The sequence below is a fragment of the Urocampus carinirostris genome, chromosome 3 (assembly GCF_059441175.1).
Source record: "Urocampus carinirostris isolate Australia breed hairy pipefish chromosome 3, RoL_Ucar_1.0, whole genome shotgun sequence".
Taxonomy (NCBI): Eukaryota; Metazoa; Chordata; class Actinopteri; order Syngnathiformes; family Syngnathidae; genus Urocampus; species Urocampus carinirostris.
In genome coordinates this window covers 29,371,157-29,393,686 of record NC_142351.1, presented here as the reverse complement: position 1 = coordinate 29,393,686, position 22,530 = coordinate 29,371,157, and the positions used below count along the sequence as shown (strand labels likewise).

Genomic DNA, 22,530 nt, shown 5'->3' with positions numbered 1-22,530 from the left:
ACAGTAAACACCATTAAACGGCAATTCTGTTTATTGTGTTTTCATCTGATGATTTATAGTTGGTATTTTGTTACACTTGTATTCTCTCAGTTGGCAAAGACGTCATATTGAGATAATTTTGACCCTTGGTGGTTTTTATTAAGGTAATTTGCAAATTTTCACTTTTTAACCTATTGCATAAAACGGTAGTATTGGTAAGTATGCAAGAGAGCTGAAAAAAAAGCTGAGCAGGTGCAAGATGTCACAATGTGACCATTCAACGAACAAGATGGTGTGTTTGCCTTTTTGGAGGAAGCAGCTAATCAATCACTTTTATGGTACGGATGTCAATTGGAACCCACCCATCTATGAACAATTTGTAGAAAGAAGCACAGTCCATACTGAGCAACCTTGACTCTAAAACATCATCCATCCATTTGCACCACTTCTCCTCACTAGGGTTGTGGGGGTGCTGGAGCCCATCCCAGTAGGCAGGGGACAACCTGAACTGGTTGCCAGCCAGTCGCAGGGGACACAGAAATAGACAACTCACTCGCGTATTCACACCTAGGGACGGACGATTTGGACCATTCAATTAACCTGACATGCATGGTTTTAGAATGTGGTAGGAAACCGTGGTGCCCGGAGGAAACATTCAATTTTTCTCAAATATTGTTTTTCAAAATTACCTAAACACAAAAGAATCTCCACAAAACAGAAGCAATGGTAATACTATCAAAATAAATCAGTTATCAGTAACAAATGAATTCCAAGGGAGCAGTGTGCATTATTCCGTGCCTCCTTGTGGTGAAACAACATTCATTAATTTGGAAAAGGAGTATTGATTTAAATATTTGCGAAGAATACACAAACTATCATATAAATGTATATAAATACTCCTAAATTGAGAAATTGTCATTAATCTGACGCGTGGCTTCCTCCCTCCGCCTCCCTCACGTCAGACGTCATTTTGGCCTCTTGCCAATAGTTTACAAGCTTCACAAACTTTCTTTCTGCTTTTTGGCCAAATCTTTCACTATTTGCAACTAGTAATCTGCAGAATTTGATTTTGTTCAGTTTCACTTTGGTTCGCTGCGTGTTTCCGAGATACGCACTTTGGTGCCAAACCGTTCACTTAGGCGCTGAACTTGCAGTGCACCCTTGATTTGAGAGACTCGGCCCCAAGTAATCCCCAAGGTGCGTAGTTCAGCTGAAACGCACAGTCCGGCGCTGAAGTACACACGGCCGGAGTAAAGCTTTGTGTTTACTTTGGCAGCAAAACAAAGCTTTTGGTGTATTTCAGGCTCTTTTGTCAAATCAAATAGAACGTCGGGTTCATATACCCGCGACTAGGGTCGGGTCGGGCTGAATTTTTTTATTCCCTAACTTATCTCTAGTCCATAGTTTTTATTCTTACCTTTAGTTTTAGCACTCGTTTTCAGTTGCATGACAATATACAGCAACATCTAGAGGTCAAATATTACACACTATCACTTTATTGTTCAAGTTATCTGGATTTTTATATACAGTAAAGGGAATTTGTATTTTATGCCTGTTGAAAATAAACATGTTTGACGAAGCCTCTGTCACACACTTTACACACACTGCCCCTTTACTTTCATATTAGGGGCCTCAAATATTATCCTGTAGGCCGCAATTGGTCACAAATTTGAAATCCCTGCTTAAAATGTCATATTTCTATTTAAAGGCTACATGCGTTTTATAAAAATTATGGACAATTTATCAAACCTGAAAAGATCCTGTGACTTCACTGGTTGCACCAATGGCTTCTTCTTATTCATAAGTAGTAACCAACTAAATGTGTCCTTATTTACATTACTCATTGGTCATGCACATAATCTACCTGTAAAATCTCTGAAGCCATTTTTTAAATAAATAAAGCAGGTTAGTTTAATCTGTTATAATCCACAGTGTATTTAGTGAAATATGAAGACATGCGGGCGGCACGGCAGCTGGGTGGTTAGTGCGCAGCCCTATGGTGCGGATGTTCGGGGTTAAAGTCCAGCCTCCCCGTGTGGAGTTTGCATGTTCTCCCCGTGCATGCGTGGGTTTCCTGCGGGCACTCTGGTTTCCTCCCACATTCCAAGCTGATGCATGGCAGGTAATTGGCCTGTGTGAATGGGTGACTGGTTGTATGTCTCTATGCGCCCTGCCACTGGCTGGAAACCAGTTTAGGGTGTCCCCTGCCCACTGCCTGAAAATAGCTGGGATATTCTCCAGCACCCCCGCAACCCTACTGAGGATAAGCGGTGCAGATAATGGATGGAAATAATGGATGCATTCTGTGAAATAGAACAACAAGCTGTAATTTTACTGTAGAATTTACCGCTTATTGTTAATGTCACAGCACTGCAAAGCTCTTCTAGCAGGCCGATAGACCCATTTATAATTCAACCATTTACGTATACTTTTTTAAAATTATTTTAAGATGTGTTATCCTGTTTCTTTGATAAAAAAAATCCTTAATTGTACAAAATGATCCTATTTCTCAGATGGTAAGTTTTTTAATCTCATTTCAAGAAATGTTGACCCCCAAGATTAGATAGATTATAGATTTTTTTTTGTATGAATTCATTCGATCATCTTTTAAATTCGCACATTTTGGATGGATTTTTTTGTCTATTTTTGCAACTTAGTAAACACAAAAGTAGGCAATTGATAAAATAATTCATTTTTTAGGGGGTTTGGATTTTGTGTCATGATTACTGATGCGAGGCACCTGTGTCCGTTCCTTGGCGCCAACAGCCCTGGGCGCTGATTGGCTCCCTGCTACTTTTCAAACCCCCCGGTTCCCAGTTACCAGCGTCAGACCGTCTGCGACCCTCAGCTCCTGCTAGGCCAGCCCTCCGACTCTGACTCCCTCCTGTTTTTGGCTCTCGTATTTTTCCCGGCTTCGACCCGTTTCTGTTTGACCACGTCTCTGCTCCTCCGTCTCAGCAACCGACCTATATTCCCCGCCTTCGACCCCCGCAATCGCTCGCCACAGAAGTGCCACTTCTGTGTTCCGAGCGATCTGCTCCCCGCGACCTACGACCACCGTATCGTGGGTACCAGCATTTGCCTCCTTCTCAATAAAACTAAGAGAAACGAACGCAATTGGGTCCTGACTCCGTTTCTGGTTCCTGACATTTAGTACCTAATGTAGCATGAGAAATGTATTTAAACGTGTCTTGGTTTACACAGAAGCTGTCATACCATGCATAAATTACTGCATTTCATTTTTGATCCTCAATTTTACCTCTTCAATCAGGATACCACACATCTTTGTCCTCATTTTCGTGCAAGGTCACATACTCATTTTTTAATCAGCACCACACCGTTTTTATCCGTGCTCATATGAATAAGTTTCAGGATGACTTTTTGAGGTGAAATATTGCGTCACTTGCATCACGACACATGACAGTAGTATTTCATCAAAACTGTATTTATTTATACAAGCAATGTACCACACACTAGAAAAACATACTTTTCTTTCCAGATAAGAGTCCCTCTGATCCTACTGATCCATGATCAGCTTGGCTCCTCCCCCCTCTAAATTACTGTTGCTTAAAGTAAGAAGCCAGAATATAGGGAGCCTTGCAGAAGTATTGTCACGCCCCCACCCCCCCTCCCACGAAAAGGACTTTTTATAACATATCTCGGTATTTCAGGCTTCAAACTTGTAGAAAAAACAAAACTTAAAATAGTTTCCAAGATCTAAAAAATGGGAAACACAATTGTGAAACAAAAGCTAATCTATTCAACATTTATATAAAGTATTGTGATGAAGTAGGCAAAACAAAACTTTGGCCCACTAAGAATTTGTACTTGTTGGTTATGTGTTTACGTCTTTTACATCTTAAACTGAAATATTTACCCATTTTACCTTACAAAACTGCTTAAGTTCCTTAAGGTTTAGTCGTGGTCGTTTGTGCACAGCATTTTTCAGATATTTCCACATACTCAATAGGATTGAGGTCTTGACTTTATCTTGGCCATTATAATGTTGAGACCTATCAACTCTAACGATCTTCCCTTTCCCTGCTGAAGAAAAGCAACCCCTGGGCATGATGCTGCCACCACAGTGTTCGACAGTGAGGGTGTGTTTTCAGGGTGAGGTGCACTGTTACTCTTACGGCAAACGTAAAGCTTGGCATTTAGCCCAAAAAGTTTAATTTTGGTCTCATCTTACCAAAGCACCTTGTTCTCCATGTTATGTGTTCTCCCATGTGGCTTTTTGTGAACGCGAATTTCCCCCTATGTTCCGGTCCGAAGCCTTTGTTCTGAGAGCGCCGGTCTTCTGGTGATCCCAAGAGCCGAGAAGTGTTCCGCTGGTTCGAGAGCGTTCTCCATCCGGGCACCGGTGCTGTGGAATGCTCTTCCCCCTGAGATCCGTTCTACAACCTCAGTGGAAATGTTTAAATCTAAGCTTAAAACACACTTCTACTCTATAGCATATGAATAACCTATACTTTTCTTGGACAATATCTCTGTATTATTTGTGATTGCAACATCCTTTGCTGTCTGGTAATCCTGAAAGGGGGATGCTACATGTGCGGTCCCTTCTCAAGGTTTCTTCATTTTCCTCATACTGAGGTTTTTGAGTTTGTCCTTGCCCTCATGTTGGTCCCAGATCAGGGGATGGTGTAATAATAGTCTGAAAAAATAGTCTGTGTAATAACCTGTGAAGCCCTTTGAGACTCTATACGCTATACAAATAAAAATGACTTGACTTGAAAATACTTTTTCATTCTTCCATTAAGGGCAGATTAATGCAGAGTACGACAAGTAGTAGTCTAATGCACAGATTGTCTCATTTCAGCTGCGTATGCCTGTAGGTCATCCATTGTGTGCTTCTTGTTTGCTTCTGTAATTAGTTTTCTCCTTGTTTGGACAGAAAATTTAGAGGGGTGGCCAGGTCTTGCTATGTCTGCCATAGTTTTGTGCACTCTTCATTTTGACATCATTGCTCCCACAAGGCTCCGGGAGATGTCTAAATGTTTATTTGTATAGCCCTTAATCACAAACTATGGACTATTATGACACCATCCCCTTATATTGTCAACATAAAATATAGGTTATTCATATGCTATAGAATAGAAGTGTGTTTTAAGCTTATATTTAAACATTTCCACTGAGGTTGCAGATCGAATCTCAGGGGGAAGAGCACAGCATCGGGGCCCGAATGAAGGATGGAGAACGTTATAAAATCTTATATCCAATTTCTCCTTTGAACTTTTCCGCAACTTCATCCCGGAACTGCCTGGTGTGTTATTTGGTCTTCCTAATGCTCGTGTCTCCTTCCACAGACCTATTAACCCATCAAACAGCAGGTGCATTTTAACTGAGACACACAGGTCCACCCTTTAGGTCGACATTGGATCATACAGAAATCAACTTCTGGCTGTGAGATTTTTTTTTAAAATAAATATAGAATATTGAAAAGAAACTGGTTTTACTTCACAGTTTTGTCTCACATGTTGCTGTTTATTAGAAAAAAACATATTTTTTTAGCTTTAAGATTGAAGCCTGAAACGTGGCAATATGACAAAAGGTTCTCTTAGGTGTGGGCAATACTTTTGCCAGGCATTGTATTATAAATAATATCCTCAATGTCATCTCATAGACGTGGGAGGGTGGGCGGATGTTGCCAATGCTTCCCATGGTTCAGTAGTCAGATCTCAAACCGACTTTATAAACACAGATTAGGATAAAAATATTGTTTGGTTTACTTTTACTATCTCAATGAACCCAAACACTTATAAAGTGTAGTAGAAATATCAGAAGTGGGAGAGTTTTGAGGTCAGCACACAAAATCAACACCTGCCATCAAATGGGCCTTTCTAAAAACTACATATAGATACTGTGGGTTGCACACACACTTGTTCAGAGGCCTAATGAATACATATTAAGACCATATATGGAAACTCATTAGTGGCATACATACATTCCATATGCGCAAATAAAAATGGAATCAATTAACACGTACAGCAACGCCTTTCTTTCACCAAACACACTGAGAGAAGCTCACCTTTGTGTGTTTGCGTTGTACAAAACCAAATCACTTCTAAAAGCACAACGGTAGAGTTAAGACTGGGTTTCATGTGTCTTCATATATCTTCCATATGCAGCATCAATTTTTCATTGTCGCTACTATTCGAGGGAATCCATTCACAACCATCCACCTCATCCATTTTTGAACACTTTTTTCTTTCTCTTTCTTGGCCTACATTGGACCACGATTTATATTTCTTTTTACAGCACTTTTGCTGTTGCTGGCCCCGGTGAAAAATACAGCTTAGGGTGCCGTAAATGGCAGGAATTCCAAAATTCACCTTGTTTTTCCTTAGGATGAAAAAAAATCGCATATTCCGATTGCATCAAACCCAAGACCTGCTTGATGTACTTCCAGCTGTACTTAAAAACATAGACCAGCAGATGCTACTTTTCTTTCCCAGAAGATTCTCATTTTTTTACTGTCTGGGACCACAGTGCGTAGCGTGCCAACAATACAAAGCAGCCCGGACAGCCATACGACAATTTTGGCAGCTCGCTGGCATGCCAGCATCTCATTCTTATAGGGCAAACTATGACTACACTCAGTAACTGGATACCATCTTGGCAACAGATGGTGCCATTGTAATGGATTTTGTCTTATGTCCAATTTCATTAATGACCAACTAACCGATCCAGGTCATAAGTTGGATGTTACTTATATATATATTCTTAAGCTAGATAACCCAAATAGATGAAATTCGTACTACTAGTAGTACTATGAAACAAAACTATTGGTTAAATGCTTTTTCGTATGTATGCAGTTCAAGTGCATTACTTTTCTTCTGAGGTTTTCAAAAACTTTAGCAATAATAGTGGTGGTGCTTCGTTAATATTAGGAACTGCTGTACTTGTAAGGTACTACGGAATTTTTCACAGCGAGAACCAAGACAGTCTCATCTAGGACAGGGGTGGGCAAAATCTTTGAGTTCTGGGTCGTCGTTTGAGTTTTGGCAGATGGGCTGGGCCAAGAGGGTAAAAAAATATATATATTTTTTTGTATCTACCGATACGGTGTTTTGAATCCAATACTTGGGCAATACATAAGAAAACAACAACACTTCATGAGTGGCGACAAAACAATGACAAAATTGTATTTGTAGTACAGTATACACTAATCCCTCTCTGTATCGCGGTTAACTTACAGTGGTTTTGCTACTTTTTATAATTCATTGTATTCTGCCTTCTCATTGCCTCAGCCTGTCCTTTTTCGGTCTGCGTCTGCCTTTGCCTCAAACACCTTGCGGTCTAAGCTCTTCACCAGGTACACGTAACTGTTTTTCAATTTCAAGTTTCTCTAAAAGCCATCAGGTCAACATCACGCTCAGACCGATTGCGGTCAGGCCTGCTTTCTAATTGGACTTCTTGACCCTCTAAACTAAGTCAATGCAGTCTTCATAACGTCCTCATGATGACGACAAAGTATTTGGTGAAGTAAAATGTGGTGTCCTGAAACAATTTCCACTCCTTCATGCAGCAAGATTTTTAAAATTAAAGTTTTGATGTTAAAAAGTTATTTGTATTTTTTTTGTTAAATGTTTGAGGCTGTAAATACGATTTGTCCTTTGGTTTCAATGTTTAATAAAGTATTCAATAAATCAATCAATAAAGTTTTCTTCTTCGCCAGGTTTTGACTATTGCGGGACCATTTTGGAACGCAACACCCGTGAGAACGGATGGATTACTGTATACCATATTATGTATTCTCATATATCCACCATTCTAATCCAGAGGGAGATATTAATAAGATTGACAATCCGCAAATGGCCCCCAAGTCTTAGTTTGCCCATCCCTGATCCAGGATTAAGAGAAACAAACAAACCCCCAAAAAAATCGCATGCGGCGGCATGACGGATGAGCTAATAAAAACAACTAAGCTGTACGGGTTTAGTGCACCCTTTCTAAAGAAGGCACAATGGGTGCTCTGCCACGTTAAGGGCCAAAAGTCATCAGTGAAAACCAGATCTCAGCGGTTCGCATTGAATCCTGAAAAGGACTGGTCCCATTCCAGTTCCTGTTCCTCCTTCCCCTCAAGTCCAAAAAGAACAATAGGTCTTTCCTCCAATCCAGAGGCATGATGACAAATCCAATGCTCCGATACTCAAGAGTGTGACTAAAGGTAGAGGTAGCTAACCCAGTAAACAATGTTAAAGAGCAAGAAAGAAGTCGGGAAGAACACCCGAGAGTAGGAATCCAATTCACTTATGTTGACATGGATGCGTCCTTTTTTCCAGCCGCCCTCTTTACATTCGTCGTAACAGCAGAAGAAACTCTTGCAGTCTTTCCCATCCAGGCACTGGTCCAGGCAGTCATCGTCGTAGTCCTGCCAGAAAAGAGCGTTGCCGGTGGGCATCATGTGTCGGTGAGGGGGACGACCCATGCTGAATGACGAATACGGCTGCAGAAAAAGAGAGAGAGACATAGAATCGGATGTGTCAATTTTACACAAGAGTGTTGGTTCGCAAGCGCCACAAACTAAATGTATTCTTTGAGAATACAACGCATACTCGTGTACAGGAATCTCTTACTGTATCGCGATTTCTCTATGTTTTCGGATTTTCATTGGGCATTGCGTTCTGCATTCTGTTTGGCTAAACAGAGGGAGATGCTTTCCTATCGCCAACAAAGTTGGACCCCTTCCACCCATTAAACTTGCTCTGGAGCCACTAGTGGCTCACTGGCGCTTTTTCCAAAATGTTTGGTAATAAAACATATGGTTTCTGGAGGACAGAACCTGAAGCTAAATGCAGTTTTACTTTTACTTTAATTTTAGTTGTGCAATACAACAGCAAGATTACTTTTGAAATTATAATTTAACAGTACAGAAATTATTAGAAAAACAATGTTGATAAAATAAAGTAATTTTGTTAATCAAATTATTTTTTTTCCCTGAGTAATCAATAAATAATAAAATAAGAAAATAATCAAATCTAGGTTTTGAATTTGCTGATTTTAACTATAGTGAGATATTTTTGGAACGCAACCCCGGCTAAAAATGAGGGTATACTGCATAAACCACACCTTTTTTTATGGAAATCGATATAGAATTGTTGTATATCCTCCAACCAAGCATTGTCTCTCGCTCGCTCTCTTTCTCCTCTCGATGTTTTTTGACCCTACCTTATTTGGTCACTCGGTTCCTGGTTTCATTTTGTTTTTTCACGGCTGCGGTCACTTGTCCCGATTTCCCTTATGACTCTGTCTCCTTGGCTCTGTGCTCGTCCGTTGAGTTTCATGTCACTTCCCAAGCACTCTTGTATTTGCCTCTTGATGTTCCAGTTTACCTAACTCTTGCGGGATCTTCCTGATCGAGTACCGCCTGACAAACTCTTGAACTGTCCTTCTCACTGTTTGGACTTACAGAAACACCGACTTGCTACTTGTACTACAATTTCCTTGCTACCTGACTTCCTGTGCACTGACCCCTGCCTGAATAAAAGACCGTTTGCTCTACTTATCATTGTTTCTGCACTTTGATTTCATGCTCTTTGTAAAATGGAGTCATCTGGTTATCGATTATGGGTGGGTGGATTGATCAAATGATGGATATTTACGATACAAATCAAGTACTTGGATTGGATCAATTTTATTGTCCCGGGATTGATACTTTGTTACGCCACCAATTTCTTTTAAGCTCTGTTTCTCTATGTAGCAGCCGTTTTCCCCCTCACCCAGCGCCTTCGGCCACTCTCTTCAATGTATGCCTTAGTCATGACTGATAGGCACACTTTAAGCACCTCTACCTACCTGGCCTGCTGCTGCATCCTGCCTGCCAGGTAGAAGAGAGGGCCAAATCTACACTCCTACTCATACCAGAAGCTAAAAAAAACAAATACGAAACATACAGTTGACTATTTTTTTATAACTACAGAAAATGACAATGCCAGGGGTCATTTGTGTGGTAAAAGTGTTTGTTACCATGACAACACCACACATTTTCATAAACATATAGAAAAAGCTCACCCTGCAGAAAGCAATGAGTCTGTTTGTGATTAGTTACCTGTAAATCCATTGTCACTATGGCAACAGAGCCAATGAGATTGAAACTTTACTTGCATTACTGACTAATTTTCCAAAATATTGTGCTATGGAAGGTATTTTAGTTCAACAGTTTAAATTGTTATATAGTATTTGTATTTCCGCTCCATACATTGCCTTGAAAAAACATTTGCCTCTTTCCTAATGTCTTTGAGTTTGCCTTTTTAGCAGGCTCAAAGGTTTCAGATCACCAAAGCATTTTATTATAACAAAGAGACAACCCAAGGAAATACAAGATGCAGTTTTGAAATGTTGATTCCATTTATTAAATCACAAAAAAATTAAAACCTATCTGGCCTTATGTGAAAAAAATTTGCCCCTCTGAAACTAATAGGGAGTTGGGCCACCTTTGGCAGCGATAACCCAAATGAAGTGTTTACAATGATTAGTAATGAGTCTTTCTCAATGCTGTGGAGGCATTCTGACCAATTGTTTCAAACATGCCATAATTGGAGGGTTTGTAGCATTAACTGCCTGTTTAAGATCGCACCACAACATCTTGATTGGATTTAAACCTAGACTGTGACTTGGCCAAACCAGAACCTTCATTTTGTTTTTATTAAGCCATTCCGGGGTAGACTTTCTGGTTTGTGTCGGATCGTTGTCTTGCTGCATGATCCAAATGCATTTAAGTTTGAGGGCACAAACTAATGGCCGAACATTCTCCTTCAAGATCTGGTAAACACCGGTAATGACTATTCCGTCAACCACAGAAAGTAGTCCAGGTCCTGAGGCAGCAACACTTCAAAACTGCCTTTTGTATTTCCTTCGGTTGTCTTTGTGTGGTCTAAAATTGGTTTGATTATCTGAAACCATTGTGAGTAATGCATAACACAGAAATCAGGAAGGAGGCAAATACTTTTTCACGGCACTGCATCTGCTTTTTTTGTGCTGACTCTCTTGACTTTTGTTCTTAAACAATTCTAATAGAAAAAATTGTATTAGTTGTGTATACTGTAAAAGTTTGCAATGTAGTTATATTATTAAAAAAATGAAGCATTTTTAGTGCCTAAAATCTTTGTGCTGTGTTTAGCGTAATTATAAACCAACTCAAGGAAGAGGGGTTCAATTATTATTTCTCTAAGAACAAAGTATGGATATTGGTTTGTATTTGAGTGATACTACCCAGTATTCACTTGGATTGGACCGATACTAAAATCCCCAGTATGGTCCACCCCTTGTGTCGATATTACAGTGCATGTTCTGATGCAGGCACTGTGGCTGACAGCTACAGGTTTAGCTCAAGTGTTGCTCTATCTTTGTTGGGCGTGTTTAGTGAAAAATAAAGGTATCCATTAACTGTGAGCCTCCGACGCCCCTATTGGAACTGCAACAACAGCTTGACAAGTAGATGTGGGCTGCTGCCACTGAATCAATGGTGACAGGTGCAGCAGCCTTGACGACTCCCACGCAAAGCTTCTATTGCTCTCGGTGACGACGAGAAAGGTTCTCAAGCGGCACTCTTTCGCTCATAGCAGCATGCACTTTTGAAGAAACGATATATAACGCGCACTCCATAGACATTCAGAGAGCTGATATTTTGCAGAAAATGCCACAGATTAAATGAATCACATACACATTTTGAATATTTGATCAGGCAAGCATGAATACATAATCAAGCACTTGACCCGTTTTGATCAGACAGATGGGTCCAATTCTTCAGAAAAGTCAAAACTGCTTGAAGCATCGTTTATCTCCCTAAATAGATTCACTCGATATACTTTAACAAAGTATATTTGTTGTCATGAATACTGTATGAACCCTAAAAGGAAGCTCGTCTTTGGCCTGAAACGAATAAGTAAGCGGCTTACCATTTTTTGCATCCTTGCTGGTGGTCTGCGTAGACTATAGGAGCAGTAGTTGAGCATGGCGTACTCAATCATGGCGGCAAAGACGAACAGGAAACAGACGGTGACAAAGAGGTCCATCGCTGTCACGTATGAAACTCTGGGCAAGGAATTCCGGGCCACTGTGCTCAGTGTGGTCATGGTTAGCACAGTGGTAATGCCTGAAAAGATCGAAGTAAGGGATGAGGAAAGCTGCAAGAATATTGAAGCCAATGCTCGTCTAATAAGTTAATTTATACTGATTTATATGTATAGTGATGCATATTTGTGACTTTATTAGCACTTGAATGAGACATTCTTATTTAGCGACTCCAAGTAGTAAAACAAAAAAGATCCAAACTTTTTAAAACAGAAAGCTACTTTATTGTCAATTATTAGTGCAAAGGGCTACAGATTTTAACATGATGTTTAAAATAACATGTTATTCATATGTTATTGATATGTTGTATAATGTATGTTCTAACCAGGTTGTAATTGTTAGAGGTTAAAACAGGCTCATGTCAACCACTAAACATGAGTAAAGGTAGAAATCAAAATGACAATGACCCATGCTATCGCAGGCTACTCAAGTTTTCTTAGGTGCCTGCGGGCACCAAGTTTGAGAGCCTAGAACTACAAAATCCGGTGACATCAACTGGTCAAATAATATACACTGCCGCTTTAAGAAATTCATATACTAAGAAATGCTTTCACATTGCCAAAAAAAAACAAAAAAACAAATATAACATTTTTCTATCAATATGATGCCATGGCAGCATTCATAACGTCCCAGCACTCTGGTTCTGTGTCTCTTCCTCTGTCTCCTCTCTATGACTATCGACCTTACCTTATTTGGCCACTCACTTACTGATTTTTTTTCTTTACTGCTGCGTTGACTTGTCACGATTTCCATCCTATCACGACTCTCTTTAGTCACTAGTTAAACACTCTAACTCCTTGGCTCTGTGCTAGTTTATTGCCTTACTTCCCATAACCTGAACACTCTTGTCTGAGCCTTTTCCTCAATCCAATGTGCCAAAAACTTCGGACATTCGGATCACAAGTGCCGCCTGACAAAGTTTTGGACAGTCACCTTTAATGATTACATTTATTGGAACACTGATACCTCACCTGCATCTTAGACCACAATTGTTGCCTCGCTACCTGACCTCTTGTGCATTGACCCCTGCTGGAATATAATAGCACCATATAGGATCACTGCTATAGTCAGTGTTTCTGTGCTTTGCTTCCACACCCCCCTAAGTATTTTCGTTTGTTCAGTGCAGGTAGTTTAAAACGAAGCCTAAAGAGTGCCCTGTGATATGTTCGATCTTCCATTAACTGCATGCGCTTTTGCCTTTGACATGACATGATTATTTGCCTTGAAAACATTGTCATCCTAGAAGCTTGTCATTCTTTCATTATACCAAACACAATGACTGTATCTATATTTTTTAATCTTCAATCTAGACCATTATTGTTACCTCACAACGTGGCTTTCCGTGTACCAAACCCTGTAGGACCTACATTATTACACTAATCAAGAGATATCAATGTTGTTGTCATACATTAAGGGACTTAACTAATCTCTTAAATAACTTACAATTGAAAAAAAGCTCATGAAAATGGTTGTGTGAGTCCAGCAAAAAACGTTTTATCAATGGTGAAAAAAAAAATGCAGCCCAGCACGCAACCATCTGTAGCTTTTCGCACAGGTCTAGTCCTTTCTTTTGCTCATAGTCTTTTTCCTCCTGATCTCCTTTTCTACATGTCTTTCATGGTGCTGTTTTCACCCACCGTTTCCATAGAGACGAGTTGCTCCTTTCTATTTTGAGCTACCTACTGGTCGAATACTCGTCTTAGGCTTTTCCCCCTCACTCGTTAGATTTCGAGGTACGGGAACGACTGTGGCACGCTTTTCTCTCAGATGTAAGCACGTGCGAGAAACGGCGTCTCACGCAGCGTTGCCTGCAGACATCAAATTAACTTCCTAATCTTGTTTTTACTGTTTCATTCACTCTTTGGGAATTGTCTCCACTGTGATGCCATGGCAACCCAGGTGATGCCTTGTCTGCAACGGCTACCAAAGTGAAGAGTTGGTGGGGCACCAAATGCATTATTCAAGGACCTAATTTCTCTATGGAATTATTATTTTTTTATTGTCATTGATAAATACATAGTGAACATTTATTGGAAAGAGTTTAGACATGGCACTCAAGGATAAACACGTAATGAAAACTAAGACAAGTGATCAATGTTAAGATGAATGGTCAAAAATAGTCACAAGGTAGTGCTTGGAGACTGGCCTACGTTGTAAAAGTGCAATGAAAAGCAGCGCAATAACATTTGATAGCCACAAAAATATGGAAAATAACAAAAACACAGACAGGAACTTAATCGGAACCGTTTGTATGACCTTTTGTGTATTTTTGTAGAGATACTAATTCCTGGGTTGAATTTATCTCAATTTGTTTGTTTAGTTTGGGCCAGTTTAAAAAAAGGACCTGGTGGTTCACGCTACCTGTAACTTAATTGTCAACAATAGATTTCTAATTGTTCACGGATACAGATTATGGGAGTTCTATTATCTTTAAGCAAGGTTTGGGTTTAGAAATTTATTTTGCATGCGTAGATTCGGATAGATGCGGAAGTTCAGGGTTCAAGTCCAATTATCCCAGCCTCCCTGTGTCGAGTTTGCATGTTCTCCCCGTGCCTGTGTGGGTTTCCTCTGAGCACTCCGGTTTCCTCCCACATTCCCAAAAACATGCATGTCAGGTTAATTGGCCGGTCCAAATTGTCCCTAGGTGTGAATGAGCGAGTCAGTTGTCTGGCAACCAGTTCAGGGTGTCCCCTGCCCACTGCCTGAAGACTGCTGGGATGGGCTCCAGCACCCCCGCAACCCCACTGAGGATAAGCGGTGCAGATAATGGAAGGATGGATGTTTATCCTATGAAAGTTTTTTTTTTGTCTTGTAAATGTCCCATGAATATCAAGCTGTGCATTTAAGTTATTCAGCAAAGGGCTTTATTTTAAAATACAGCCGAAAATTGGGATGATTTTATTTATTTTCTGTAATACAAATTTAAAAACTAAAATGTCATACATTCTGGTTTAAATACAAAGCAACTGATGTTTTATAATTTGTTTGAATGTCATGGAAAGTATACTGATAACATATAGTCAGCAATATTAAGAATTATTAAAGCAGGATTAAAAAAGGCTTGCAATGTTTCAGCTGATTTGTTAAGTTTATATTGTATTAATATCTGTACTTTTTGCATGACAGAACATAAATAACTGTTTCAATATTTTAATTATCTGACACAGATCTGCATAACAGATATAAATTTCAATTTGACAGCTTAATGCTTGTCTGTGGTATTTTTCCTGAGCTCATATCATCTTAAGAGCTGAGAGGCAAAGCATGTCCATACCTTTACTGTTATTCAAAAAATAAATCTTTATAACAGCTCATTACAGTTTATCTATTATTGGAACATGCAAAACGTTTTTCTGTACATATTAAAGGGACAGTGTGTTTTATTAAATGCCTCTTAGTGGTCATTAAAAATGTTAATCATTAGAAAAAAACAATACTGCTTTAAATGATAAGCAAAAATCCATGAATTATCATCTAACCGTGTATTTATAAAATACTTGCAGGACAAGAAATTAGCATTATTTTATATAACATGAGCCTCACCTAGAGAAAGCTGTCATAATTATCTGGGATATTGCTCTTAAGGCTACACAAAAACCTCAAAAAGTCTAGGCAAAAAAAAGAGTTTTTTTTTGATCATTTTAAGTTACCTTAGTCTGTATTCTTCTTTTTTAGCATTTGTTTTCTGTAGTACTACACCATACAGAACGTATAGAGTTAAATCTATTCACACTGTCTCTTTACAAATAAACTGGGTCAAGATATAATGTCATATTTTGCTATACAGTGCCTTCAAAAATCCACATTTGGAAAAGAGCGCTACAGAACACATACAGAAAACAAGAATGTTTGCTTTAATGGGTTTATATGCTTTGATATTTCACTGTGCTGTATGTCTCGTTTTTCAACGATGATGTTGGGGGGGAGGATGTTGGTGGGGAAAAGACAGAGTACTAAACAGCAATCTGTCATGCTCATTAGAGAACCCCAAGTGAATTTATCGATTTATTTTCGTAGGCTTTCAAAACCTTTTTGCATTGGGGGACGTCACTTACAAGCAATTTTTTGCTTGTTTGTGACAGGACAAATGGCAGCAACACGCCAATTAGTAATACTTCACTTGCAACAACTGTTGAAAAACATTTATTTCGTGATTGCAAAAATCTGACATATTTCGATTAATGTTGTTTACGAGTAGGAATATAATGTAATGATTGTACCTAAAACGCTCCTTCAGAAGACTGTATTGGCCCCCAGGCCGCAAGTTTAAAGTCATATAATTCATGTGTACTGCGCCAACGTTCAAATAATCTATTATTTGATGCATTTGCATTTTTTTCTTATATATTTATTGTATTTCTCTGACTTATTTATCAAATATGCAAAGAAACTTTTTTTAATGCATGTTATTAAGTTTAGTGCTTAGAAAGTGGCAGAATATATGACCTAATTTGATAACATTGTCTATTAATGAACTCATTGTTATGTTGATGTCGACCTGTATGTTTATTCATAGATAAGTATGAGAAAAATAGCAGATATTTTTCGCCATGCATTACCGAGGTATTGGAAATATAGAATGAATGAATGAATGAATGAATCAATCAATCACAATCAAGCAATTAATCAATCAATATGATTTTTAACTGAATGCAGCCTGCCACTAAAACACCTTGACGTAGACACTTTATACAGAGACTTGTTTACACTAATTGTGTTTACACTACGGAAGTGACCAAGATTATAGTTTCACTCGTTAACGACAGTTTAATCAGATCAGAGGTGATTTAAAGCCACATCTGCTTTAAACCAGGCTGGTCTTTCTGTTCTGTGGAGTTTTTTTTACGTCACGTGTTTTCTGATCTTGTTCAAGATAGCAATTACAAAGACGATCACATTTTGACTTCTGCGCTAGAAGTATTTGTGAAAGAGGTCTGAGTAGAGCAAAATGTGAACCTAAATTTCTAGACGACGATGCCAACATAAACATACTATGGAGTAAAGTGCCAGATTGCAACAAAGACATGTCTTTTTGAGTTGTTGTCATTGGTAGTTGCCTCAGGTAATATACTAGATTGCATTCACTTGTTGTCGTTCCTCGAGGGTTAGAGAAAACTTCAGCGATCTGACATTGATGCGTATGATAGATTACTTCCATTCCGGTTCAATTAAGATGTTAGAATCGAGGACTTAATTTGTGTATGAAAAAAATGAAATATTGAATAAAGTACTAATAAATCTCCCGTTTTACTTTGGTTATGTATTATACATATGTATTATAGTCCAGGGGTGGCCAACCCGGTCCTCAAGAGCCGCATGTCCTGCATGTTTTTGGAGTTTCTCTGTTCAAATACAGGTGATCCCAATCACCTGGGTCATTATCAAGCTCCCGCACAGCTTGCAAACAATCTTAAAATTTGCATCAACTGAGAAACCTCCAAAACATGCACGACATGCGGCTCTTGAGGACCGGGTTGGCCACCCCTGTATTATACAAACAATTTTGGCAAAAACATGAACTATTTTCTCTTAAAGGGCGTCATAAATGTTTAGAAATATTGCGTAAAAGAGCAGCTTGCCGTTTTCCTTAGTGTTGTGCACACTTGAGGAATTTGTGACTGATTTACAATAACGCAAGTTCTGATTAATCATACAAATTAATTGGCGGCTGTGAACTACTCATTCATTGGTCTGGTGCTGGGGAAAATGTTTATCTTGCCACAAAAAAAGAAAGCCGCAGAAAACTGGGACAAACTGGTGCTGGAGTTGGGCAGTCTCTAGTGGTAGCCTCTGGGAATGCTCATGACCTGGATTTTCCGTCATTTGTGGAGAAAGGTTTTTGTTCCAAATAAAACACGTGAAGAGACACCTCGCTAGTTTGTGCTTTGGTTATCTCTAGTTCACTGCTTTGCGGATTTTAAATTAAACTGAAATGTCTTTATTGTCATTGATATAATTGTTTCTTGCATTGTGTTCTACAGCAGAAAGAACACAGCGAATGCTATCACAGAGGAGATTGTATATATGTGTGTGTATTTGGTGGACATGAATGTCTGTATGATAGGCTGGTGTATGTCAGTCAAAATGCAGGGAGGGTGCACAAGTCAATGTGGCCACCAAAAAAATTGCATTGAATAAACACAGCAAGCTTTTAGCGGCTCGTTACATTGACAAGAAACTCACGATTGGATCTTGCCCTAACTTCACACCGTGCTGAAACACCTGGACCACCGGGGGAGCTACGTCAGAATGCTCTTTCTGGACTTCAGCTCAGCCTTCAACACCATTATCCCGGAGATCCTGGTGGAGAAACTCACACACCCAGGACTCTCTCCTTCCATATGCCACTGGAAAATGGACTTCCTCTCAAATCGCCCACAGTCCGTGAAACTCTGTAACCACGTCCCTCCCACCCTTACACTGAACACTGGCTCCCCCCAAGGTTGTGCACTGAGCCCCCTGCTTTTTACCCTCTACACCTCCGACTGCTAACCGACCCACCCCACAAACACAATCTTTAAGTTCACCGACGGTACCACCTTGATCGGCCTCATCTCTAAAGGGGACGAGGCGGCGTACAGGGATGAGGTGGAGTCACTGTCAACGTGGTGTTTGGAAAACCACCTCATACTGAACACCATAACAACAAAAGAACTGATACTGGACTTCAGAAGGAATGGCAGGAATCCAGCACCACTCATCATAAAAGGAGACTGTGTTGAGAGAGTCCACTCCTTCAAATTTCTGGGTGTGCACATCTCCGACGACCTCTCCTGGCCTGCAAACACCAAAGCGGTGGTAGGGAAGGCCCAGCAGCGACTGCATTTCCTGAGAGTGCTCAGGAAAAATCATCTAAAACAGCAGCTGCAGGTGTCCTTTTACAAAGCCACAGTGGAGAGCATTCTAATTCACTGCATTACGGTGTGGTATGCTGGGTGCACAGCAGCAGACAGGAAAACGCTCCAGAGGGTCATCAAAACATCCCAGGAAATCGTCTGTTGCTCTCTGCCCAGTCTGGAGGACATTGCCTGCTCTCGCAACCTCATCAGAGCAGAAAACATCATCAAGGACTTTTCTCACCCCGGCCACCACCTCTTCGACCTGCTGCCTTCCGGCAAGCGCTACAGGTCACACAAAACAAGAACAAACAGACTCAGAGACAGTTTCTTCACCAGAGCCATTACCACCGTAAACAGACACCGCACAAAAAAAATGAAAAACTCTTAAAAAAACAAAACAAACAAAAAACTACCTCATACAAACGTAAAATGGTACTCATGTCTATGTTTCTTGCATATGTTGACTGCACTACGTTAACTGCTCAACTCGCACAATGTTGACTATTTTTTTGCACTACGATGACTATTTTTTGCACCAAATGCATATGTTGACTATTTTTTGCACTATGATGACTATTTTTGCACCAAATGTATAATTGCACAAACCCTTACGATACCAAACTGTATTACGATACCAAACTGTATGTTACATCCTACATGCCGACATTTCTTGTGTAAATATTGTGTAAATTATAAGTATAACTTTATCCTCCTTGTTTTATAACCTTATCTTCTCTGTTCCTTTATCTTCTTGGCTTTTTTACCTCACTGTAAATGTGTGAAACTGCAGTGTCATGCCCAATTTCGTTGTCACAATATGTTAACCCATTTTGTAACAATGACAATAAAGGTATATTCTATTCTAAAGGAAAGCCAAAATAGTACAAATAAATGCTGATAACTGGCAGGTGCTCTGTGGATTGTAATCAGGTTCAGAAAGAGATCGCGGTGGTGTCCGTAGAGAAGGCAAAAGCAGCACTACAAGAATGGCCTAAGGGCGTTGGGGTACTTAAAAACTCTCACAAGCTTCCTCTGCCATAACTGTATTTCATCAATGCCAGATTCAATACCACTGAAATGGATAAGATGGAGCTCCAACTTTTGGGAAATTGCTAATTTTGTGACGGTTGTATTTCAATCATTAGGGAAGCCTGGCTCAATCTTAGGATACACGATGCTAGCCAGCAGCTAGCCAGCAGCTCTCTAAATCCCTTTTTTCACATTAAAAGGAGAAGCCGTCCACTTTCGTTGTACTATTGTATGATGACAATAAAGACCATTCATTTTTTTGCAATTCTGCGTTTTTATTTGCAGATCCATAGATGTTGTCTTGTTAGATTTGTATACTCTCAGTCCGTATGCACGCCATCTCGAGGTAATCTTTCCCCTTTGGGGCTTTTACGAAGGAGCGTCACTACTTCGTGGACTTTTACGTTTCAAGTGAGGTTCTGCCCCCCCATTGACCGTAATAACCAAGATAATACTGTATATCAAAAGTCTTGTGTTGAGAGTTACTCACGTAAAGAAGTACCCCAGTACTTTATTGGTTGTAGTACACTTTATTTAGGAGTGAAGTGAGCGATGGCGTGTGCAGGAAGGAAAACAAAACAAAAAAAAAAGCTGCCCTCTTACAGTTCAGCTTTAAGGCGCGATAGGACCAAAGTTGGTCTGTCTGCTAGCTCTCCCCTGGAGGAACAAGTGTCAGCGCTTCAACTCGATTTGACATGCTGCCTTTGACAAGCGTTCGTGTGAATGATAGCTCTTCTTGGGAAACCTTGGCTGAAAAAAAATGGATTTGTTATTGTTGTTTTTATGCCCCAGGAATACCGCTTAGTTAGGTAGTTGACTTTTATGCCACTGCAGTAAAAACAAATTGATTGCGGCAAAGTAGATTTATTGACAAATACGCTTGTGAAATCAAGTTTGTTTGACCATTTAAAAGTGTGGTGGGAAAAGTTTCCAAGAATGGCGGATCAATAGGAAATGTTTTTTTTTTTTCAGTTTTTTTTTTTTTAATAAATATTGATTGCATTGAAATAGGCATTCCGTCATAATCATTCTGACGTGGACTGGTTTCAATTCAAAAGTTGCAATTTGAATTAAATCCTTTTGAAGGCAAAATCATTGATAATGACTAATCATTTTAGGATCATTCCAACTGCCCAGTGGTGTTCGGGACTGACGCATGACAAACCTTCCGCGTTCCACCTTTCTCTGTAACAAGTACTCAAATACACTTTCGTGAACACTACTGATGTTATTGAAAGTTTACAGCATTATTTTAATTTACTTTGCAAGGTACAACTGAAACAGTTATGGCAGCCCTGCCTCAAGCACAGTACAAGTATGCTGAGTTTCTCCCAATGGAGATATTCTCCATACCATATATACAGTAAAACTCAGTTAATCCAGATTCAAATGGACCAGGAAAATATCCGGATTATCCGAGAATCAGGATTAGTCGATATCTGGTATTCTCAGAACCCCTGACCTCAAAATGATGTTTAGTAGAAAATACATGAATAACTCATCTGGTTGCAATTGAACATGAATTCACACGTTTATATTTACACAGACAAAACGAGAATTGTAGTATGTAAGAATGCGAGTCTGATGCGAAGTAATAAATGTTGGAACAAACGAGGGCTTTATTGACAAAGCTCTTCAAAACAGGGAACAACAATAGCACATTTCTATCTCTCTAACCGGAAGCACGGACAGCGCAACTTCCTAACCTGTCCCACTGGAACTCTCTGTTCAACAACAGTGTTCCCTAGGTGAAATATGTGAACCCACTACAGAATATTAATGAAATATACATACCGCTTTTTTCAGATTATCCGACAATGTTTGAGGTTTCATGTGAAAATAAGCCGCGATATCTTTCTTCTAAATGCCAGTGTGATCGTTACAGTATTGTATGATCTTTAATTTTTCTTCTAATGGCCTGTAGACTTCGCTTCTTCACTGACACCATGATTTGACACTCAGCGCAGTCTTCTTTAGTCTCGTTTTGCATGAATAGATGACAACTTGAATCGAAGCACAATGAGATGGAGTAAGTCGATGATAACCGGGTAGACATCCCACAAAGACAAACCCAGAGAAATTCTTTTGTCCATGGACAAAAGGAATGGCATACACTTTCCGGGAAAGTTGCATCATCCAGCCTTTTCTGGGAAGAAGAGGTCAAAGATGGCACGTCGACATGGAATATGACTCTGGAAGAGACATGGCAAAATTCATAGGAATGGATCAAAATGATTAGGATTTTTTAACCAAGTTTTACTGTACTCAAATGTAAGCCAAAATAGAACTATGAAATTAAACTATTGAAATCAGGGGGTCAGTTTATTTGCACCTATTTGGTTGTGTGTCACCAGTAGAAAATGGTAGGCAGTGCATGAGGAAGGGGGCTTAGCTTACACAGGAACAACAAACCAACAACAAACCAATGGGGTAAGCTTGAGCACATAACTTAACATAAAAGTGTGCTGAATTTTGGTCTTTTTATTTGTAACATTATTTTTGCAATAAGTCATGCCTGAAGAAAAATGAAAACATCTGTACTATACCGCTCACTTCAAGCCTAAAATCAAGTCAAGTCATTTTTATTTGTATAGCCCTTAATCAC

The 22,530-nt window shown here is 39.5% G+C and overlaps 1 protein-coding gene across 1 annotated transcript in view; it reads right to left on the bottom strand.

Annotated features, from left to right (window-relative positions):
- Positions 1-3,583: 3,583 nt before the first annotated feature.
- The window catches only part of LOC148369363 (gamma-aminobutyric acid receptor subunit gamma-3-like), a 128,911-nt gene continuing 109,964 nt past the window's right edge, over positions 3,584-22,530 (bottom strand). Inside the window, exons 9-10 of the mRNA XM_088331336.1 lie at positions 11,883-12,079; positions 3,584-8,431 (exon numbers count right to left, since the gene is read on the bottom strand). Coding sequence (XP_088187462.1) covers positions 8,147-8,431; positions 11,883-12,079 — 482 coding nt within the window. The 3' untranslated portion in view covers positions 3,584-8,146. The remainder of the gene's footprint in view (positions 8,432-11,882; positions 12,080-22,530) is intronic.